The sequence below is a fragment of the Pollicipes pollicipes genome, unplaced genomic scaffold, assembly GCF_011947565.3.
Source record: "Pollicipes pollicipes isolate AB1234 unplaced genomic scaffold, Ppol_2.1 Scaffold_6686;HRSCAF=7923_pilon_pilon_pilon, whole genome shotgun sequence".
NCBI classification, from domain to species: domain Eukaryota; kingdom Metazoa; phylum Arthropoda; class Thecostraca; order Pollicipedomorpha; family Pollicipedidae; genus Pollicipes; species Pollicipes pollicipes.
Window position 1 is genome coordinate 27,825,706 of NW_023596921.1, and position 23,415 is coordinate 27,849,120.

Here is a 23,415-nt window from a genome sequence, read left to right on the forward strand (position 1 = left end):
CCTGACTGACACCGGGCCTTTGCATTGTCTAAATGGGGAACCTCATCATGAGTTTTCACACATCCTTTCTTTGTCAAAGGGTTCCTACCAACGCAAAAGGCTCCATGGCATCTGGGATTCCGTCCCTATCCTTGATCAGCAACCTTTCCCCTGGCCGCTCGGGGCACCTTGCCGACACAGAACTCTCTGTTTGGCGCTGTAGGCCCCTGACCGTCACTTGATCCTCGGAGTTTCAGGGGACCCGATCAATGCAAATAGAAGCTTCCGGCGTTGCCCGTGCTGGGAAATGGGTACTTAAGTCCCAGGCCTGACGCTGGAGTAATCTGGTGTAATCTAATGCGGCGAATCCGTGCGTGTCACAGCTAGTCCTCCAATACAGGGGTGCAGTTTCGCAGAATAGGATTGGGGGGAGATGAGGGGAAATCTAGTCCTAAATACACTTAAAGCAGGTTTCTCCATGGTTTTGGTCCCCTTTCCTCCCAACGTTATCGGGTTGGAGTCCCCTACCCCTCCCCTACCACACTTAACAAGGAACTACTGCCCCGCTCGCTCTGTCTCGGCGGAGGATAGTGCCGTTGGGCATCATCGTCATTTTGTTCAGCGTTGTTCGTCGAAACCAGGTTTTATTAATCGACATAGGGTTGATGCTACGTTGCTCCAGGCGTTGTTGGACGTGTGCTGTTTCGCGAGTAAAGGGTGATAGTTGATGTGCGAGACTATTAACACGCGTTCGGGTGGGGGTCAAATTGACCCTCCCGAAAGTTTTTCCAGAATGGTTTTCAAACGGTACGGCGCAGCCACACCAAATTTGCATAGCTTTAGAAAATTAAATAGCAAATCGTTTGGCATCACAAATTTAGATGTACCTTGTAAGGTCGCTGACCTATTATATGTGAAAGTCAGGTCATGGTTTCAGCGAAGGCAATTTCTAGGGAATCGTTCAATCTGATCCAAGAACGGAGTGTTAGACAAAACCATACATCTCTGAAGCACTTTCTTAGGCAACCAAAATAATGAATGAGCAAATTAAGTTGACCTAAGGTCAGGTATGAAGGTCAGACTAAGGTCAAAACCAACCTGCATTATTACTCTAGGGCTTGCTGTATGGGATAGTTTCCGGCGCTCCAGTGCTCACTTCGAATTTATTGATAGCAGGAACCGCATTATGCATCTTTCATGGACTTTTTAGAAGTCAGAATAGGTCATTGACCTGAAATGACCCGGGCCAATTTTTTAGGGGAAAATACTGCTTGGCGTAATCTTTCTCGCTTATTCAAATGCAAAACCCAGAGCAGTCTTGTGTGATTTTGGTCACCATGACCTTCAAAAGGTCAAACAAGGTCACTGACCTTAGCTGAGCATGTGACCTTTTGCTTAGAAACAGTTATCTAAGTTATGGGAGCACTTTGGAGACCAACCTGGAATTTGAAGTTGTTTGACCTTATTTGACCCGAAGGTCATGACCTAAGAGCTTAAAACTTTGACCTAAGTGACTTTACGTAGAGGTCAGCACACCCTGTAAATTTGGTATTTCTAGCCCTCTCATTTTCCGAGATCTTAGGGGGGTCAAATTGACCCCCACCCGAGCGAAGGGTATCTAGCCGGCCACCTGGGCGAGTGTAAAAGGCTGCCATGGAATCCTCCGGCTGGTAGCTGCAAGGCGGGGTGCAGATTGCAACGCAACACTCACGTTACTTATGTTCGACAAGGCTAGTATTGCTTTGGTGGTCACTGTCGGACGATTACCGCTATCGGTTCAGTCTGCAGGCGTAGATCGCCAGATTTCCGTAACTGTTCCATCGAATATTCACGTCGAAGTAAAGGTCAGCACATTTCAAAGATTCTTCCTTAAGTAGACGGCAAACAGCTTGTTCACGTTTTTGGGTGCTGGTACTCGACTGGATCGTTTTTAATCACCGACAAGACGTGAAAAAATGATGCAACTTGCTGTACCATGTAGAGCCTGACACGTCGCTGAACATCGCCAAAACGCTCAGACACTAGCACAAGCCTAGGCCACTGTCAAGACATACCACCCGCACACTTCAAAACGTGCGGCATGCAGAAGGAAGGAAATACTCGAGTAAACAGGGCACGAACAGGGATATTTAAACAGCGGCTGGCTCAGTCACCTGGACCTAACCGAACTTGATATCGCAAGCTGAATATTGTTTGTTTCCTAAACCTGAAAAACAATAAGCATACTTTTTTAGCTACTCATATAACTTTGACCTCTCACTTTTAACATCATGCTAGTACCTGCTCGGGCTCCAGAGGGCTGGAAGTGGGGACGGGGAAGGGCAAAATCACTTTTGGGGGCCAAATTAAGCATTGAGGTGGGTCGGAACGGTGACCTACCCAAAAGAGTACACATCGAAACCCATTTAATGAGGTTTATATTGACTAATTAACGGTTTTTGTTGCTAAAAACAGTCTTTTAAGCTTAAATCATACGAATAGCTACAACTGAGTCTTGTCATATCTGCAGCTTGCCTCAATATCTTCACATGTAGAACATGACCTTTAAGCAAAGATATGTGCAGTGTGCAGAAGTATTCAACAGTCCATAAGTTGTTTTCCATGCACTTTTAGTCAATTATCTACCTTAACCTGTTACATTTTTTTAGGCGCGGGCGGTAAAAAAATCCGGGTCGTCAACCATCGTAAAAACAGAAAATGCTCAGTTAAGCATCATCCGGTGAAAGGTAAGATTAAGGCCACGGAGATCATAGATGTGTTTCAAAATGTGAATACTTCTATTAAAGGCGGTATGTGCACCTTTCAGTGAATTTCATTGCATATCTACATGATCTGACAACGGTGAAAACTCATGCCCAAAGATGACCTGTAGCTCTAAGTTCAGAGGTCACGAGGAGCTGAAGATTAATGTATGGTAATCTGTCGCTGGGTACTATAGGTGTACAGGATGGGATCGAATTAAAAGAAGTTCGAAAATTTCCGTGGTATTTTACGTGGAATGACTCCAGTGCAATCATCCAAGCATTACATCCATCAATACGTGGCAGGAATGATTGGTTTCTCAGTGGTTGGTGGCAGACAACACGAACGCTGCGCTCTCCTTCCGAAGTCGTGGTAGACATGGCATGTTTTGGCGCTTGCTGCCGTTACGTTTCCGTTAGGCTCCAAGTCCGTTCATGGCGTGCCACCTGCCTATCCTCATCCGGTGACGTCCCCCCCCCCCCCCCCGGCGGCGGGTCATCAACAGCGGTCGCGTGCTCACCGTGCTGCATATTCCAGTGATGTGCGCGGCTTTGTATTTTCCAGTGACGCTCGATAGAGTCCTGCTTAGTGTCCCTGCTGGATGCCTGGTACCTGGCTGGGAGGGAACGGCTACCACGGGACGGAGGACGAACACGACTGCAAGCCTGGTAGAATGAATCGGTGAATTGTAGCCCTGTTGCCACACACCTTGATATCTATGACATGATTATCACACGTTGGTAAATAGCGATTTGGCATCTGAAAGATGTGGTTTAGTATATATAGTATATATATATATATATTATAATATACCAATAATCCATACATCTCTCTCATCCCCTCTCTTCTCTCTCTCTCTCTCTCTCTTCTCTCTCCTCTCCTCCCTCTCATCTCTCTCCTCTCTCTCTCTCTCATCTCTCCTCCTCTCTCCTCTCTCTCTCTCTCCCTCCTCTCTCCAGCGTCTGCTCCATATTGTCCAGTTCCAGTGTCTGGACCAGTTAAGACCGGACCAGGCCGGACCAGTTATCAGGACCAGAGCTGTCATATAAGCTGTTTGTTTTATGAAATATTCCCTTCTACGGGAGACAGATTTTTCGGTAGGACGACTTGCGAACATTGCTGAGGTCAACACCCCCGTGTTGCAGTATCCGGTACGTTTCCTCCTGCGCCCGTCTGCCCGTCCGGGAGCTTAAGGACGAAGACAACCAATATTGCCTGGACACGTGAAAAGTCGCAAAAATGGTCGACTTACCTCGGCAAATAATACCGTGCTCAAGGGCAATGGTCAGCATCCGCGAATCGATCCTAAAGCCCAAGGCACGACAAAGCGCTAAAGCCCCAACTATACTGCAGCACTTCGTCACGAACTGTGAGAGGATAACATACATCAGCAGGATGTCAGCATCAGACCAACCCCTTAACCAACGACATGAAGTCACAAGACGCCAATCATCTCCCTCCCCTGTGGCCTAACATCCAACACCGCCGAACGAACCGCTGAGCGCGGCTCACAAAGAGCCCATCCCGGCTGTGACATCACTGACACGGGCGGCGGCGCAGCGGCGGCCGACCGGCGGTATCCGGGAGAGCTGAGACGGCCGACCCGGCGTCGGGGGAGGAGCCTGCGGCACGGGGGTTCGCTGCGCTCGGGCCGGCCAGCGCAGCTCCATTCTGCCGCGCGCACCGCCGCCGTCAGGATGAGGGCTGCCCTGGTGCTGTGTGTGCTGCTGTGCGCCACGCTGGCCGGCGGCGCGCCCAACCTGCTGCCGGGAGACCCGAGGCTGTCCGACCCCAACCACCAGCATCACCACGGCGACCACGGCCACGACGACCACGGCGATCACGGCGACCACGGGCACCACGGAGACCACGGCGACCACGGAGACCACGGGCACCACGGAGACCACGGCGACCACGGAGATCATGGCGACCACGGCGATCACGGCGACCACGATCACGGGAAGCATGGAGCTCACGGAGATCACTCAGGAGAGCACGGAGATCACGCTGGGGAGCACGGAGCACATGGAGACGAGCACGACCATCACGATGGAGCCCAGGCTTCTGCCGATCTGGGTGGCGTGTCTTCCGAACTGTTGCCGCCCTCCTCCAGCACCGTAGACTACGGAGCGGGTATAAACGTAACACCGCGCAAGCCGGGGCACGTGGGACACTACAACCCGTTCCTGCCGGAATACGATGGACCTGCCGGCGGACGAACGGGAGCCCAGCGGACACAAGCGGCACCCTTCATCAGCCAGCGGCAGGCTGCTCCGCGACAGCAGTTCCAGCAGCAGCCACAGCAGTACCAGCAGCAGCAGCAGTTCCTGCAGCAGCAGCGGTTCCAGCAGTCACAGTTCCAGCAGCCGCGGTTCCAGCAACAGCAGTTCCAGCAGCAGCAGTTCGTCACGTCGCGTCCCTTCATCCCGATCCGGCCGGAGGATCTCAACCGCAACCCGGGCACGGGTAACTCCGGCCCGAAGGGTCCGGTCGCCGCCTCGTGCGCCTCGGGACTACTCTGCGTGACCGAGTCGAGCTGCGACCCGTACACTGGATTCATCGTAGGCAGCCTGGACCGTCCGTCGGACCCGTCGCTGCCGACGGTGGCCCAGCAGCGCTGCGCTCTGGCCGGCTTCAGCTCCGGCGTCTGCTGCCAGCAGAAGCCCAAGCCGTTCGTCGACCCCAGTGCCAACCTGATCAGCGGCGCGAACGTCTTCCAGAACGGAGCGAGGCGGGGCAACGTTGGCACCACGAGCACGCAGTTCCGTCCCGTGCCGGCGGGCCAGAGGAGCGACTACACCAGCAACCCGTTCCTCAGCGGCGCCTTCGCCGCGCGCGACCGTGGTCAGAGCCAGACGTCGACCCCCGCCGGGCAAAGGCAGTTCGGCTCCAGCCTGGAGCAGCCCCAGAGCGGCTCCTCGGCCCAGGGCGCGGGGCAGATCACCTGCAGCTTCGGGCAGCAGTGTGTCGAAGTAAACCGCTGCGGAGCCGACGGCTTCGTGACCAACAGGGCAGCGCTGGGCAATCGTAGCCCCACCCTGACTACGGTGGGTATTACTCGGCCCGTGGTGAGGTCTTACAGACAACGCTACCTTCGCTGTTGCTGTTTAACGGGGGTGATATTTATGAGAAAGTATACCTGTGTGCGTCGGATGCTACTGGCGGCGCGGGATCCTTTTTGTTGCAGCTGTTATCGTTATTAGCTTTCTATCGTTCACCATGTTTCCTACGTAAGCCACTGATGCGGCATATTGCAAATAGATGTTTGTTGGCATCGGGCGTAAGTGGATGTTTGTTGGCATTTCCCAAATTCTCGATTTCCCGCAACGTTTGTTTGTATGTAATATGTTTTTGCTCATATTTTTTACATTTTGTGTTGGTCGTTTCAGTACTGCCGCACGACGTTCGGCGGCAGGGGCGTGTGCTGCCGCCCTCGGCAGCAGCAGGCTGCGCCGGCGGGCGTCCAGCAGGGCTCAATTGGCGGGTCCGGGGCCTCAAGCTCGCCGACCTGCGGACAGAGCAACGTCATCGGCGCGGCCAGCGCTCAGTCCGGCCAAGCCGGCTTCGGTACGTCGTTCCGTCCAGTTGACACAGTGGACGGGGCTACAACTAACAAGGTCTTTTAGTCAATCTGAAAATATATTATGTTGATTAGGAATGATAGTTCTAATATGGCAGCGATAGAACCTATGTGATAAAACAAGGAATTTTCTCCTGGAATGCACATGATATTCTTTCCCAAAGATTTTCCCCAAACTGCCCAGTGACGTTGTCCAAATTGCGAAAGCAGCGGACGGCTTCCGAGACGCGAAGTAGCCTCATTGACTTTTATAACTCACGCTCTGTCATTCGTTCCTTCTTGCTCATTCATCTTACCCATAAACGAAGAAACCATGCTTGCATGCATTCACTTGATTGGTTTAATTCGCTGCGTAAAAATTGTCCTTAAAGACCAAATGAATCGACTGTGATGGAAGTGATGGACGACAAAACCTACAACAAGAGAGTAATAGAGGCAGTTAAGTGCAACCATAGCGCAATATTGGAACGTTTCTGAACTTAGTTGACGCAGCCCCTTCCTCCTCCGTTGAAGCACTTCCTCAGTTCGCATGCTGCAACATTTCCGAAGTCTAGTAGTCTCTATCCGTGACCTTTGCTCCTCTGGATCTGCACCGTCTTCCCACATCAAACCATAAACCATGACCCGCACGACCCTTGGCGCATACGCTCCCTGACGTACACCTGAGCGCTATCTCACCCCCCCCCCCCTCCCCCCAGGTCTGAGCTCATGATTTCCTCTACATCATCCATATTGCATGGGAATCCTGATTTAATGACAACACCACTCCATGAGAAAGGCCACGAGAAGATTGCACGATGCGATTGGTTATCAGTGTAAGGGCACCACTTAGAAATTCGTGCCATACGTGGCCTTTTTTGTGATCAATGTGACACAGTGGTAACATTTGATCTTGGTTCATGCCACAAGTACGCACGTTGATGTCATGCACAGAGACTGAAGAATATTTGTGCGATGTGTTTTTGATATTCTGTTTCTAAAACAATCTCAACGTGACAATTTAAACGACAATTCTAAATGACGTAATTTGTAGCGTTTAAAAATCGAACGGTCCTCCGGCTTAAAGCACATTCTTTTAAGTTAACGGTCTTTTCTTGGTGAACTCGGTGATATGATACAACGCTAACTGTGGCTCACACCACGCGTATACATAATATGCGTGCCCCGTCTGCCGTGGGTTCATGCAGTCATGTAAATAGGTTTATAATAATCCTATTCACGCCAGCATTTATTCGGCTGACTACCGATGTTGTTCCACTGCATTTCACAGACACACAGTTCTGACATACATACAAACATACATACATGCGTATATATATATATATATATATATATATACACATATTACATGCTACGTTTGTACACGTTGTCACGTGGGACCAAATGATCAAGCACCGCAAACAGCAAACGGCGGCCCTGTTCATGCTTATCCAACTTTTGTCTCAATAATTTAAGATTTGGTACCAAATTAGGCCGCTGTCTTAAAATGCTTGTGTGGAAGGAGCTAATAAAGAACCGGGCTAAAGTAAAAAGAAAAACTGCTGGCTCTGGTTATGTGGTTAGGCTAGTTCTGCTTAAGTGGGTATGCGGTCTAAATATGTAGCGAATAGTTCCGTTTCGGTTGGCTCACTTAGCGCATGAACACAACTTTCCACGAAAAAAGTAGGTTGCAGCCAGTGCTTAAATGCGGTCGGTAATTTTTGTGGGCGAGAGGGTGCACTACGTGTTGCATCATGAGCAGTTCTAACCGTTGCGACACGGAAGGCCATCAGTGAGTATTGTTAGTTGTGAGTTAGATGCTGTAAGTTGTACGAGTCTTGAGCTAGATGCCAGGAACCGCCTCTGTTATGGTTTATTTCCGCTGAAAAATGGCGCATCCAGGAAGGTATCGCATAGGTGTTTTATCGTTCTAACTCAATGCTTCACTGTCACTGTTTTACAACCAACGATTCCATTGGCCTTCACTGGGGCACGGTTTGCCCTTGAGCTCTAATGGACATCTAGTAATACCGAACACACGATTCTCACCTGCCTGCCGAGGATTGTCTCACAGTGTATGCCAAGGTAAAGGGGTTATCATGAAAGAATAATTCACGGTCTCCTGGACTCTGGCCCCATATCGCTAGTAGCGAGACTGTTGAGTATTCGGAAACACTATCGCAGAATCGTCATACCTGCCGCAAGGAAAACACAATATTCTCCTCTGTTCACAGTTTAATTGGGTACACCGCGCCGTGTACCATCATGCCGTGTTGCATACGCCAGCAGTGCTCCATTTTAATACCCGCTTTTGCCACTTCAGTCGAGAAAATGAAAAATGCTGGCCATTTCGAAATAATCGCATCGCAAAAAAATATCGGAACTCGTTTCTCGCGTGCACAGATGGCGTACGTCCAGCTTAGATTTTGTAAAATAATCCGATTCCAGCGTCCGTCATTTTTTTTGTTTCAGAGACTTACAAAGCTTAAGTTCTCCAGATTCTCCATCTCCCCTTACATCACAAGTGCATTAGTACCTTTGCTCGCATTGGATGTAGCAGTGAGCTAATTGTGGCAAAACACCTTACTTAAATGATAAATCCAATGGGCTGATGACTTCTCTCGTCAGAATTAGACTGCAGTTGACCATGACCGAGTTAACACTGTGACTACGGAGGGCTAAAGCTGTGCAGCCCAGTGCCCTTGTCCGCTGCCCGAGTCAGCGGCGATTGCCCAGCCCGCCCGGGATTACATGTAAAGAGCAGCCTGTCTGCACGCCAGGTCCTCTTGCCACCCGATAGGGATGACTCATCGTACTCGACACGTGACTTCCCGATTAGCGCGACACCCACGTGCTGTCATCCGCCCGCAGCAGCACCCCAAACACGCCCAGACGCGGACACAGAACTCGTCAGCAACGGCAGGGCGCGTCAGATGTGAATACCTTGCAAAAGCCACCGAAAGTATGCCGTCAGGCTTCGTGCGATCACTTCTGGAGGAGAGCTGCGGTACGGCTCGCTGGCCCAGGTGGCTGAGCCGCTGGCATCAGGGCCCTCCTCGCCCGCCCGCCGCGTGCCCCCGCGTCTGCCAGTTCCGTGTGCCAGCTTAGTTCTCAGAAGGTCGCCGGAGCCAGCGCCGCAGCGACCGTGACTCTCTGTCGAAACTGACCTTGGCTGCGCGCCAGACGCCGGGGAGGAGCGCTGCCGGGCGCCGGGGCGGCTCGTGTCGGCCGGCGTGGCCCTCCCTCAGCCGACCGATGGGGTCTGTTGCACTCCCACACCCGAGCTTTCGTGCTGAGTCGACGACACTGCAGATGTTGCATGCAAGATGTATGCTGGTCAGATTTTGGATGCATGCTATTGGTTACCCTGCCGACAGATTTTGCCGACAGATTTCTGATGGTTATACCAGGCACGTGCAGTACATAAGTTCTTGAATTAATACTGACTGCTGATGTTGTTAGGCAAGCGTGTGGAACAAGCAATTAGTTCGATATGCTTTGTTTATCACTCAGTCGACCCTAGCTGTACTGAGAATACCACGGTCGACCAGGCCTTTATCTATCGGAATGTGGTAACATAAGCGCTATGAGTGTTTACGTGATAAAGCGGGGCTTTCCGGAGATGGTCCGTCAAAGGTTTTAGATAAATCTAGCAAACACATTACGTAAGACAGCTTCATATGTCGGGGTGAATGCCATTACTTTCTTTCCATTACCCTCCGTCCCCATCCCTCTCCCAACCCGTGGCTGTGTTTTACCTTCCTCTTTTTTTTCTCTCTCTCTCTCTCTCTCTCTCTCTCTCTCTCAATCTATATCTGCCTTTCTCGCCCTCCCCCCATTCCTCTCCCCCTCTCGGGTGCGGAGCTCGCGCGAGGCGCAATTACCTTCTTGCTGCACATATATGCACAAAATCATTGAACGGATTACTAATCCAGATTACAGATGACCAGCCTGCTCTGATAACCTAACGCCCGAACATTCACAGCAGACAATGCGTTGTAACTGTGCACCTCATGGATCCGCAGTGCTCCCTCTTGTGCGCCATTGCAGTCTCCAGTGCTCCGTGTCCGCCTGACGCGTGCCATCTTCCTAGCGCCGTCGCAGTCCCCGTTGTTGGCGCCGACCGCCCGTCGCTGATCAACGCTCTCTTCGACAGGCGAGATGCCGTGGCAGGCGATCATCTACTATACCAACAACACGTTTGTCTGCGGCGCTACCCTCGTCAGTGAGCGGCATGTCGCGACAGCAGCCCACTGCCTCAAGTAGTGAGTACAACCCGTGGCTGCGTGTGCCCTCCCCCCCCCCCCCCTCGTTACCACGAAGTGAAGCATGCGGGGTAGGGACACACCCAAATGAATAATTGATTGGGTTGGGGAGAAGCAGCTGTAAATATCGGTGATAGGAATGACGGGTGCGACTTAACAGGGGTCATGCACATTATGCTACCCTGCACATCCCTCATAGCGTATTTGCTAACTGCGCTGGCCATTAACGCTGCGCAATTCATGCCTCTTCATCTTGCGAAGGATTCCAAAATAGAGTTGTTGAGGGAATCGAACACAAAATCGTCTCTTTGTGGAGCAAACATTTACTCACTGCTTGATATGAGACATTTAGTGGCCTCTCCAGAGTACAAGTGGGACTACCCAGCAAAAATATGCCTAAGATGAATGGAAAGAGGGGTAATGGGCTGCTCGTGTCCCTCACCACGCCTCACTGAACGGACAACCAACGGCAATCGACGTCCTTGGTGGTCGTGCGTGGGTGGCGCCCAACTGCGCCCCGTGCGCGGCTGGAGGGACGCCCCACCCGTCCGGTGACGGGACACGGCGTCCCGGGCTTTCCGCGTCAGCCTATATCCGGCAGGAGATCGCCCTGAGCCGCAGGCCCGGACCTCGTCGCGGACATGCCGGCGCTCGGAGGGCTCCGTCCCCAGTCGGGCGGCACAGCCGGGCACGAGGCCACACTTGACACGGCTGCATCCGTGATAGATCGGATTTGATTTTAGCGCCATGTCCTGTGTCCTCCTCTGCGGTGGGGTTAGCTCATGCTTTTGCATGAGCGCCTCTCGGGGAGCTTCAGCAGGCTCGAAGGAACTTAGTCGTGGATTTGGCGAAAGGCATGACACAGCATTAGAACATTTCATCATGAACGTTTACGATCAAGAAAAAAGGCTAGACGAACTTCCATCTTGGATAGCAAACCGATCAGGGGCGGCGTCGTAGCTTTTCATTTGTGAGGGGTAGAGGATTTTCTAGAGACTTTCTGTACAAAATGGGGCCTTTACCGCAGTGGGTCCTGCGCAGCGTCGCATACAAGGGTGAGGGACAATGAGAGCATGTGGCCCCTTATCAAACTGTCACATCATATCCAAGTTAATAAAAGTGAATAGTTCAAAAATGTAGGGTGGGCATCTTCTAATTATGGAGCAAAGGGTCTTGATTACCTAAAACAGGGCCTTTTTCCAGAAAGGCCTTAAAATCCATAAAGATAAAAAATTCATAAAATCCATAATCCTAATTCAAAACGGGATGTTTACGATACACGAAGGGTCCTCCAAATCTAGACAAGGGGCCTCTTTATCGCAAAACAGGGCACCCTGATCCGGAACCGTGGCCATGCGATGCATGAAAGGGGCCTCCTGCTCCAGAAATGGGGCCTCCTAAATGCAGAGGATGCCTCCTAAACCAGGACAGCGGCCTCCTATTTTGTAACGGGGGCCTCCAGAGCCATTAAAGGGGCCAAAGGGCAAAACGTGGGCCAACATTGCACTTTTTGATCTATAGCATTGGCTACCTTATTCATAAAAATGACCTTAGAACCTAAAAACGGGTCTCTTAGTGTAGGGAAAAGTTTTCCAAACCGGATTTATTACTGTCTAGCTTTATAGTCTTCCTTTATCTAAATATTGATTCTCTACCTATAGCTACGATGCCTTTAGTTGAAGACAAGGGGCCTCCCCATTTTTTAGAGGGTGTAAAACATATTTTGTCCCGTCTTCCCCTTTGCAGAGGGGGGGGGGGGGGTATGGCGTAGGGACGGCACAGCATGACGAAGCCGTCATCGACGAATCTTCGCCCAAATCAAGGGTCAGACGCTCTGCATGCTCAGCACAAATGTTGAGTGTATGGATCACTTGAGTGCGCACCAACATATATGTGAAGTATACAAGGCACTGGTGTGTGCTCCCTGGCCCAGCGGAATTGCTTTAAGCAGAGTCCACAATTTCAAAAGCAGCATAACCGAAGTGGCGCAGTGTATTTCATGTCTTGGGTTGACCTACTTCCCTCGCCAAATCAGGGGAGGAGTCGGCTGCCGAAGCTCGTGCTGAAGGATTCGGGGCTGCACCAGACCAGCCGGGGGTTAGCAGTGTCGTGGCCGCGCCCACCGTCCGCCGCACGCCTCGGGTGTGATACACCGCTCAGCCGTGCAAAGACGGCGCGGTGCCAGGGTACCAAGGCCAGGGAATGTGAACCTTCGCTACGTCCGGAGAGGGTCACCGAGATAGGCCAGGGAATGGACATTCGATACGTCCGGAGAGCGTCACCGAGATGAATCACTTTGGCCGTGGGCAGTGGGCACACAGGCTACATGAATAATCTGACCATCAACTGTGGTGAAATCAAAGTGAAGCGCCGAACTCATTGTCGTAAGAGCCCCATTACAACATTCCCTGAGTCAGTCGCGATGAGTCACAGCTGGCCCCACTTAAGACAAAGCCATCGCATTGCTTGCATGACAGGCAGGGGCGTCATTTTTGTACTTCGGGGGGGGGGGGGCTGAGCTCTCCCCAATACTGGCTTGAGTCCCCTCAATGCACAGGGACGGAAAGGGAATAATGGGCCAATTAAATGCAACAGGTTTCTGTAAACTGCTGGTACACTATGCACCTAAGCAAATCATTATACTATCACGTCGGCTTCAAATGAAAAGTCATTCCTCAACAGGAAAGGAATTTCGAAATATGCGGAATATAAAATAATAAAAAGAAATATAAAATATAAAAAGAAAATCTGTATAAAAAAGAAATATAAAAGAAAATATATTTTTCTAAATTATAATCTCGGATTTGGGGAGGGGCTCAACTTAAAGCATCCGAAGTCCGTGGAAAAGTCAGGATTTGGGAGCGGGCTAACTAAACTTAATTGGCCCAGCAGCCCCCCCCCCCACCAATTTAGAACCTGACACCCCCATGACAGGACGAGGACAGGTCAGTGGAGAACAGGAGAGCAGCTAAGAGGGAGGGACAGGAACCCGGCCTCCCTCATGCCCTTATTTTTCTTCATTTTCTCCATCGATATCTTCTGGCAGAAAGGTAAAAACGGCGTGATGCGTATGCACTACCTCCGCCTTCAGAAAATCTCCTCAGAAAATCCTGGCTGTGCCCTTGATTGAAAGAGTGCTGCAAAGTAAGCCATCCCGTATATTTAAGGCAAACCCCGTCACCGTATGCCGCATTGCGCCCAAATCCCGTTTTACATCCTTCTCAAATACTGAAGCGCATCTCAAATAAGACCGTGGACATACGTGCACGCTACCACTGGCATATTAGCAGCACCGGCGTGGCCGGCCATCCATCGCACCGCCGTGTGGAGGGAGCATAGCTCGGCCCGGAACAGACTGACTCTCGTTTCAGCATGAAGCCGGATGAGATTAAGGTGCGCCTCGGCGAGCACCAGATCTTCTCGCTCAGAGAGCCCTACCCCTACCAGGACGTCGGCGTCTCCGTCATCCACATGCATCCAGGTTAGTTGGTGCTGGCCTTGCCACAGGCTCGGTGGCGCAGAGTGACGGCATTTTCAGCGCTCTGCGCACTGCAAACGAGACACATAGGACACTCTTCTCCGGGAGCTTGACCCTGTGTGCGCCAGATCTTTTCTGGTCGTTCTGAATGCGTTAAGCTTTAATGCGGTGTCCGAAGGCGGTATGTGGCCCTTATTAAGGTTGTTTGAGGTTAATGTAACAACAGGCCATGCCTGAAGAATCATGTTTAATCCGACCGCAAGTACGTCAGAAACCAATGTGACTGAGAACAGTGTTAAGGCTGTCGTAAGGGTCATCCCAAGTCGGGGTCACGTCAGGTCAAGCCTTAAAAATTGCAAAATATTGTTAACTCAAAGCACCATTTCTCTTCATTCAGCATCGCAGCACGTCTCGTACTCTCCGTCACATTGCAAGATGTACAGACAATCCCTCGCTGACTTGCGCAATGTTCACGCGCTCACTCCTTCCCGGACAGGTTTCCGCGAGGGTCCCCTGTTTAACGACGTGGCTGTGCTGGAGCTGAGCCGCCCGGCGCTGCTGGGGCCGCACGTACAGCCAATCTGCCTGCCACAGGCCGGCCAGATCTTCACCGGGCGCTGCCTCGGCTCCGGCTGGGGCAAGATCGCCTTTGACGGTCAGTGCGAACGGGGCCGAGTCCCAGTCAACCAGAGCTCAGTCAGCCGGCGCGCCGTCTCGGCCGCGCGGGTCGACTGCGCTCTGTAGGGGAGTCCCAGTCAACCAGAGCTCAGTCAGCCGGCGCGCCGTCTCGGCCGCGCGGGTCGACTGCGCTCTGTAGAGGAGCGGCGGGGCAGGCGGATCGACTTTCGATCGCTGGTTTTTCGATTGGCTGGTTGAAAGCAGCAAGCGCATATGATGATGTCATGCTTACCACGGCATTCTGCTCAGTCTAAAACATGGCATATTATTGCCGGAAGATCCTATTTTAAAACTAATCTCCCTTGATAGGCTGGGAGGAACTGGGCAAACGGCGTTATGAAGAAATCGTTCAGTATAGTGAGTTAACTCGACAAAAATCGACGTTATGGGAAAACGTATTTTTTCCCAGATATCAAATGCTTCCTTGATAACGTCGTTTATTTAGTGCCTCCTGATATTTTGGAGGCCAATTGTCGCCAAAATACGACCTCTCGGTTCTTGACGCCAAAAAGTCAGGAGCTGAATACATCTTTTGCCAATATCAAGCATTTATATTGACCTCTATTTGGTAACACAAGATACTCTCCGGAGTTCTAATGCGTGGTGACCGATAATTTTTTTTTTTGTCAGCCACAACTATGAGCCATTATCGTGCCAAAGATAAGATATAGGCTTAAAGATGCTGCGCGGCTTCCTGAAGCGTCTGTTGAATATCAGCAATCAGAAAAGGCAGTCACTGACCGGTTTTCTGTGCCATCCCAGACGAGTACGCGGCTGTCCTCAGAAAAGTGGAGCTTCCTATCGTCGCTTACAGTGTTTGCCAGGCCAACCTCAAGAAGTCAGGTTTGGGAGACCGCTTCAGGCTAGACAAGAGCTTTATCTGCGCCGGAGGAGAAGAGGGAATCGACGCTTGCAGGGTAATTGTCTGTCGCTATCCCGTGGCAGGCTCAATTATAAGCTGATGACACCCAATTCAGAGGGCTTTACAGCTGTTCCAGCTTCCGGGTGTTTATGTTTATATTTCCTGGTCTTCTCACTTCGATCAAGCTGGCCGCTTAAATTCAGCTTATCAGCAGGAGAAAATCTAACAGCAAATTGAAAGTCATGCGCTGACTGTAAAGTTCACGATCGTTTGCAGCATTTTGACCCTTGCACCCAGGAAAATTTTGGATCGATGAAACGCGCAAACATTTCATGATAGCAGCGAATGTGGTCTACTTTCACGAAAAACAAGCTATCGTCCTCTCGTTCCCGGCGAAGTCTTCGCTTTTGACGACATGTCTTGCGTCAGTTTGACGGCCGGCGCGTGTTCCGTCGCAGGCCGATGGTGGCGGACCGCTAGCGTGCCCGGTGGACGGCTCCTACGTCCTGGCGGGCATCACCTCCTGGGCGCTGAACTGCGGCGAGCGCGACGTGCCCGGGGTGTTCGCCAGCACCGTCACCGCTCTCGACTTCATCCAGAGGAGCATGGGCATCGCCACCGGCCCTGCCAGCACCAGCACCATCCAGCGGGCGAACCAGCCCGACAGAAATGTCTCTTATGGCAGATAGATGGAAAAAGGTGTCTTGATGTTGCCTCTTCCACGTTCCGCTGCAGCCTTGCAGCAGGGACAGATATGCGGCGATTTCGGACGTGACTGATTACCGGGCATGAGTTTCCGAAAGTCCTGAATACATCATTGTCACGATCTGCTTGGTTTTTGATTTGGTTTGGTTTGGGGATTTATTTATGTATATTTTTGGGCTGTTATACTTTTTTGGTTTGGTCTCTTTGGTTTGATTGGGAGATTTGGCGCCAGCTGCCTCGGACCTTTCAGGTGATACCGGCGCTGCCTGACCAAACCGAGGCTGTGTATTGGTCGACTGGCAGTCGGCAGTCTTGGCGTGAAATACTTTGAGTTAGCTCTTCACGGCCCCCTAAAATCACTAGTAACTGAAATACTTTGAGTTAGCTCTTCACGGCCCCCTAAAATTACTAGTAACTGAAATACTTTGAGTTAGCTCTTCACGGCCCCCTAAAATCACTAGTAACTGAAATACTTTGAGTTAGCTCTTCACGGCCCCCTAAAATCACTAGTAACTGAAATACTTTGAGTTAGCTCTTCACGGCCCCCTAAAATCACTAGTAACTGAAATAGCCATCAGTGATCGGGTGAGTGCTTATATATTGTAGCTGTTTGTTATTGTAGCTGTCTGTTAGTTCCTCGTTTCAGTACCTGACGGCATATTTCATACCAGTGAGAGGCGCTCCTTTGGAATTGTTAACTTTTAGTGGCGGTACCTAGCCATCGATAATGGTGTCCATTAAAAAGGACATTGTAGCGACACCTACGTAGTACTTGGAAGCGTGGCAGTACTGCGGTATAGCTGGATTGTCTCAGTCTAGGCTAAGAACAAATATCTCATACATCGGGCATCGGGCATCGGGCCTCAGGCTGGTCAACCCCACCATGCGTAGGCTCACAGGCCAGGACCTGTAGTTACTCCGGCTGGGAGTAAGAAGGCTGGACGCTGCAATATGGCCTTATAAGCCGCAGCGTTACTCGACTTTTTCTTTTTTCATTCGCTTGCTTTGATTAGGAACTAATCAATTTTCATTCAGAAGACAGGCGCAAAATTCGTCACCTCACCATACTAATATCACGGTCTGCTCTCGTCTCTCCCTGGAACTAGGTACAGACGGGACGGCCTCGGGTCAGGGATTTCCAGCCGCACTGCCTCGGGCTGCTCCAGTGCTCCGCTGCGACCACTGGCCATTAACATCGCTTATAGCGATAGTAAAGCTCCCTGGCCACTGTGGCCTCGAGGCGAATCGCAACCGCGGAATGCCGCCTTGGAGATAAATCTGGGTAGAAACGGCGCGAGTGCGGGGATGGCCGCAAAGCCCTTCTTGGAGGCAAGTCACGCCGGATGTCACTAATTTTCGCCGGACAAGCAGATTGTGGCCGCCACCAAACGTCGCACGCAAACACCTGCGCAAGCGCAAAATTGGTTTGCGCGTGCGTTGTACATGTAAACGACAGGAACAAGGAATGAAAAAGCAGGTGATATAGAAAAGACAGGATGTAAAATATATAAGGCAGCAGCAGCCTAGAGGCGTAACTTATATTTGTTACAGCCTACTGACTGCGTTAGCAACTCCGCGTGAACATTTTGCCAAACGTGACAGCTCGTATAATGTGCAGAAGGCTATATATATATATATATATATATATATATATATATATATATACAACACCTACACACAAGCAAACAAACATGACATTCCTGAAGACATTGGGACAAAAAGACATCAGGCCAACATAGAGCCACCATGGCCCATCGAGGTTGGCCTACCCCAGGTTCGGCCTACAACCTGGACACTAGCCTTACCACCTGACCTGCCTGAGTTTAACTGTAAATGAGATCTTTGGACCAATAGAACTTGTGCAAGCGATTTTTAAATGTTGCCAGATCAAGACTTCCTACAGCTTTGTTTGCAGTCCTGTCTAATGATTCACTAGTCTTTCACTAAATGGCATCTGCCTCTTCAAAGTACTACTCATACCTTTTGTTGATTGAAAATGGTTTGCTCTAAATCCCAGCCTAATTTCCAATGCTCCTCGTAGATCTACCTTCTCTATCCCTTTCACTTCATACCTTAAATACCTCTATCAGATGCCCTGTAAGTCTACGATATTTCAGTGAATATAAATACGAAGCCGTAGGCCTAGCCTTGTATTCTAAGCTGCCAATCCCATTTATCATCCTAGCTGCTTTCGCTGTACTCTTTCCAGCCTATCGACATCTTTTTGGAAGCATGGTGACCAAGCCTATACACAATACTCTAGATGTGGTCTGACATGAGCTAAGTACATTTCACAACATTCCTACCCTTTTAATGAAAATTAATGTCAATAAGTCCCAGTATCCAAAGTGACTTGCTCATAGCAGCCCCTCATTGCTCTCCAGCTTAAAATCCCAAACAAATTGTAGCTTCTAAGTCCTGTTCTTTTTCGATCTGATCCAGCTTCTGGCCTCCCATTTGATAGTTGATGCCCTTACTGCCAAAAGTACCCAAACGCATCACCTTTGCATCATTCCCGCTAAGATGCATCTTATTTCATTCACATTTTAATTAGCTGATTGATCAATGGATTAATTCATTCACTTATCATTTTATCTATTTATTCCTTTAATTAAGATGCAAAATAAAACGCAACATGAGAGCGTAAACAATGCACTGAGAACGTGTCGAGAATCTCTCAGTAAGTTGAAAGGGACATTCCAGACTTGAAAATTTGAGGCAAGCATCAGAGATGATAAAATAATCTCACTTATAACTGTCGATATATCATTAAGTGGAAAACACTGCTTAAGAAAAATTTCGTTTTCGTTAACATCATTCTCAACACATTATTGTTTGATTGCGTCAGGGAAGTTGTATGACCACGCATGACGGTGGTACTGATAAAGCACTCACTTGTGCTTCTTCAGTCTCCCGATAGATGATAGTACGAGCTGTAAGTGCTCGCTTAGCCAAATATGGTTATGTGCCCATGTTCTGCCCTTTCTCGTACACATTTATCTGAGTTTGATGTGCATGCTTGTACTCATACTCGGTTAAAGCGCTCTTCTTATTTCTTAATTACAAGTCTAATTATCGTGTTAGCTAAGAATAAGTTTGTTTTAGGACCTTTCAAACTTGACTGACGTTCGCCAAGAGCCTGTTGACGGCCGTTATAGCTGGATATCGTGCTCACGGACGCCGGATTTGTAAGAATCGATCATTGTATTTTCCTTGACCTTAAACACCCCGTGGCCAGTAGAATGACAGGATTTGAATCACGTTATAAGGGCGTCATGATTGCATGGAAAACCTTAGAATAGTCTGCACGAAATTGTTTACACATCTTTGCGGGTGTTTAGTTCAGAAACCAAAGCGGTTTAGGTCTTTAGTAGGGCAGAGCTGTGAACTGCACCGTGTTATCTTCAAGAGGGCTACTTTGGTTCAAACCCCCATGCCACTATCGAACATTCACTTCATGATTAAACGAGCATGGAGTTGCTGTCAAAGCAGTAAGCTTATAAGTTTACGATGGTAAACCTGCAGACGTATTGGGCAAACTTACAAGACTGACCTACCTACAATCAGTCTTCTCTTCAGATGCCAACTCGCAGACAGCGACCAGTGCGTTAGTTTTCATGGAATTGAAACTATTGGGTTCGAGTGTACACTTTGGAAATGCCCCAGTCGAAAATTCGAGAAATATGCGGGAGTCTTCCGAGCTAAAGACGCGGTGGCTTGCGGGCGCATAAATACAGTACTTGATTTAGGGAAAACAATTCTCTGGTACTGAAACAATATGCTTCATGTGCGCAGATTTCACACTTTGTGAAAGCTGTAAAACCCGTAGGGGAAGGTGGGATGGGGTTAAAAAGTAACTGTCACTACCGGTCGTGGCCTGTTGATTTTTTTGTCTGTCTTGCTGTTGCTCTCATCTTTACTGCTCTAGGATCCGTAACTTACGTGTGACATGAAGGGGAATGTTCCACATTCGAAAATATTGTGTCAGGCATCAGATGTGATGGGAAATACTTCTTTGTAACTGTTGGTAAGCTTTCAAAGTTCAAAAACGACGCTAAGTGGCAAAACTTCCAAGCTTGTAAGAATGGGCCCCATTGCGTCATTGTTTGATGGCGTCATGAAATGGGTTTGTGGCGACAGCAAAACCTGGCAGCAACTGGCAGCCAGACCTAGATAATACCTAGAAACACACGAAAGCTGACGCCAACTGGCCATCCTCATCGCGGGTGCTGTGTCGGGGGGCAGACTGGTGGGTGGGTTGTTTATGGATTTTTTGTCTTGGTGCTGGCCGTAAGAAAGGCTTTGGTGGACTGTTTGACATGCGCAACGTAGCGATCGCCAGCTTTTATGGCAGATTATTCATATCAAAGCACGATATGCTGTGCGGCTGCTGTTGCTGCTTTGCTGTTGATGATTTTGCCAATACTTTATCGTCGACCCATCGCTGCGCGCAGTGCTATAGTCCTGACATTGATGTCATGTGATGTGTACAGAAGTCACTGTCCTTATTGTTTTTAAGTGGAAATGGGGTGTCGTGCCAGAATGAACAAATTTGTAACATTGTCTTTATTGTTTGTAACTGGAAGTGTGGTGTCATGCGAAAATTAACGAAGTTGTAACGTTACCATGCATTGATTGTCGAAGCATTGCTATTGTGGTAAAGATGGTAAGGTTGGGCTACCAAGAATGTTTTTTTGCTTATAATTATTCATGCAATTAATAGTTAACCATGATATAACCATTGTGGTGCAATGACATTCTTGCCGTAGACAGTCCTTTGGAGTTGTTGAATGAATTTTTACCAGTCATTCATAAATTATAAGCTGCTATATCATAGGATTGACAAAGTGTACTCAGCCAATGTGGTACATTGTGTACTGGCACTGGTCAATAGCTTCATTTTGGCACTATCTCGGTGCTGTTCTGTGGCATGACATAATGAACAACAATATGGTTTTTCGACTGCAATCCATGCCTTCTTCATAATAAATTCCAGCATAACAAGATGGGTCAATCATGCACTCTTGTATTGACTTCCTATCTGACATATGACTGACCAAAAACACATGAAACAATATAACGATCATTTTCAGCAAAGCAGACAACCAATAAGTGACATCACTTGCTCAGCCTGCCTCGGAAATTCAGAAAACACAGGTGGGAAAGATGCAAACACATATTTCATTTCCATGGTCATGCTACATGCCGTAGCCATAAGGCTGATTACTTATAAATAACAGGAACATTTTACATGCGGTGAAAGGACACTGTAATCATGCTGACCTTACACAAGGCTGGAGGCATGACGAGGCACAAATGCATGTAGTTACGGTTGGATAGGCAAAATGCAAAGAAGTGATGAAGCTGCCAGTACACACCAGGCTCATGATAAACATATTATTAAGTGCTGTCCAGGACACCAACAGCAATACTTTTCCACCTTTCTCAGCACCCAGCATCCCACGCAAGTTGCAATGACTATGACATTGATTACTCAGGGGGAATGTTCGCCTGCATAAAATATTTGTGAAGACAGTACAATGTTCATCAGTAACAATAAAGCTATATTTTCAGAATTACTCAGGGAAAGACAATTTTGCAAAGCCATATAATGTGAGCCTATATTGAGCATGCCCCTTAATGAGCTGCACAGACGAGCCCCTACTGCCGAAATGAATTGCTGGTACAGTGACATGCAATGGATTAATTACAAGCTGTAATACCTCAATAGGTTCACAATGTTAGCAAAATCATAATGAAGCACCAGTACCAGTACTTGCTACAATATAAATGCTAGTGTTTCTCTCAGTTTGCCAGCATTCCTGTCATGTTAAAACACAAACATAAAGGTAAAGACAGGCATCAATATCAATAGGCATCAATATATCAAGCGTCAATATGCCATATTTTATTGGGAGTCAATAGATCGAAGGACGCCGAAACAATGTTATCTCTCAGAAGAACAAACATCGCACGCACACTCCCCATCACATCAATACCAATACAGGCCACTGGCACACACCACCAGTGATCACACGCGTTTCGAGCCCCCGATCCGCACTCTTTTGTCACACAACACCGGACCTCACCGCGACATCCCTTCGAAACAAAGTCCCAACGGGGTTTCATGGTAATGCGGTTCAAGAGCTTCTTGAAAAACACAATTCTTTGTTCAAGATTTAAATTCGTTGTACCAGATGTGTGAAATTCTTAGATAAATAAATATCTAAAATCACTGTAATGTTTCCCTAATTTCATGATGCCTTGCTAACCCATAAACCCGTGCAGGGTTCTGTGCTCCGGTACACAGGCACCAACCGAGCTGTCTGTAGAAGATACGTTAGTAGAAAAAAACGCCAGCAAGACAAAAAGACAGATTTGTCGTCGCGTCTTCTTTTTTATAACTTCGGAAGAATGTCCATTTTTTAGGGTGCCGTACTTTTTTGCAGACAGTTGCGTTCTTTTTTACAACGTTGACCTGTGGCCTAGAAATAAGGAATAGTGACTCGGTCACGAGTGTCGCACAACCTGAAATTGCTCACGCTTGTGTTCACAACACACATTCAGCAGTAAATCTTACTGACAGCCAATCATCTTCCGCGGACTGTACCACATGTCCAGCACCATCAGCTTTGCGAATGCATCAGCGGCCATGCCGTTTTGACCACAAACAAAAAACAGCCTGTAATATTACGGTTATCTAATGACGTTTCTATGGCGTCATTAACCAGAAGCGATTTTGGAGTTGGTTGTAAATAAGTCTTTTCGTACTTTGCGGACGTGTAACTCAGGAACCGGAGCGTTTTGGGTGTTGAAAAGGGCATATCCGTGAACTGCATCAAAATGTCCTCAATATGGCTATTTCAGTTCAAAAGGCCATACAGATGTTGAACGTGCCCTAAAATGAGCGTAAATCTATTCTAAAAAATGGCAAATGTTGCAGCATTTCGCTACAGTGTCCCCCCGCCCCGTGGGGGAACTGTGCGTGATCTCACGAGCCGCCGTCAAACGGCACAAGACGCGCCAGGGAATACCTGCTTTTTACCGCCGACCCGCCGACGGTGGCGCTCGTTGCGGCCGCTGGCCGAAATGGTCTTCCGCTTACGAAGCCGATCGCACATCTCTGCGTCGGCAGGACGCCGATGGC

General features: G+C 49.1%; 1 protein-coding gene across 1 annotated transcript; it reads left to right on the top strand.

The window, feature by feature from the left end:
* Window positions 1-4,406: 4,406 nt before the first annotated feature.
* Window positions 4,407-16,389, top strand: LOC119107441 (serine proteinase stubble). Its single transcript, XM_037230884.1, has 7 exons — window positions 4,407-5,768; window positions 6,111-6,288; window positions 10,437-10,545; window positions 13,917-14,026; window positions 14,520-14,678; window positions 15,464-15,618; window positions 16,022-16,389. Exons 1-7 carry the CDS (start codon window positions 4,419-4,421, stop codon window positions 16,250-16,252), a joined length of 2,292 nt encoding a protein of 763 aa, XP_037086779.1. The 5' UTR covers window positions 4,407-4,418; the 3' UTR covers window positions 16,253-16,389.
* The last annotated feature ends 7,026 nt before the right edge of the window (window positions 16,390-23,415 follow it).

Coding starts and splice junctions, on each gene's coding strand:
- LOC119107441 (XM_037230884.1), top strand. CDS start 4,419: ATGAGGGCTGCCCTGGTGCTGTGTGTGCTGCTGTGCGCCACGCTGGCC. Junction 14,027..14,519: donor CGTCATCCACATGCATCCAG/GTTAGTTGGTGC, acceptor CTTCCCGGACAG/GTTTCCGCGAGGGTCCCCTG. Junction 14,679..15,463: donor GGGCAAGATCGCCTTTGACG/GTCAGTGCGAAC, acceptor GTGCCATCCCAG/ACGAGTACGCGGCTGTCCTC.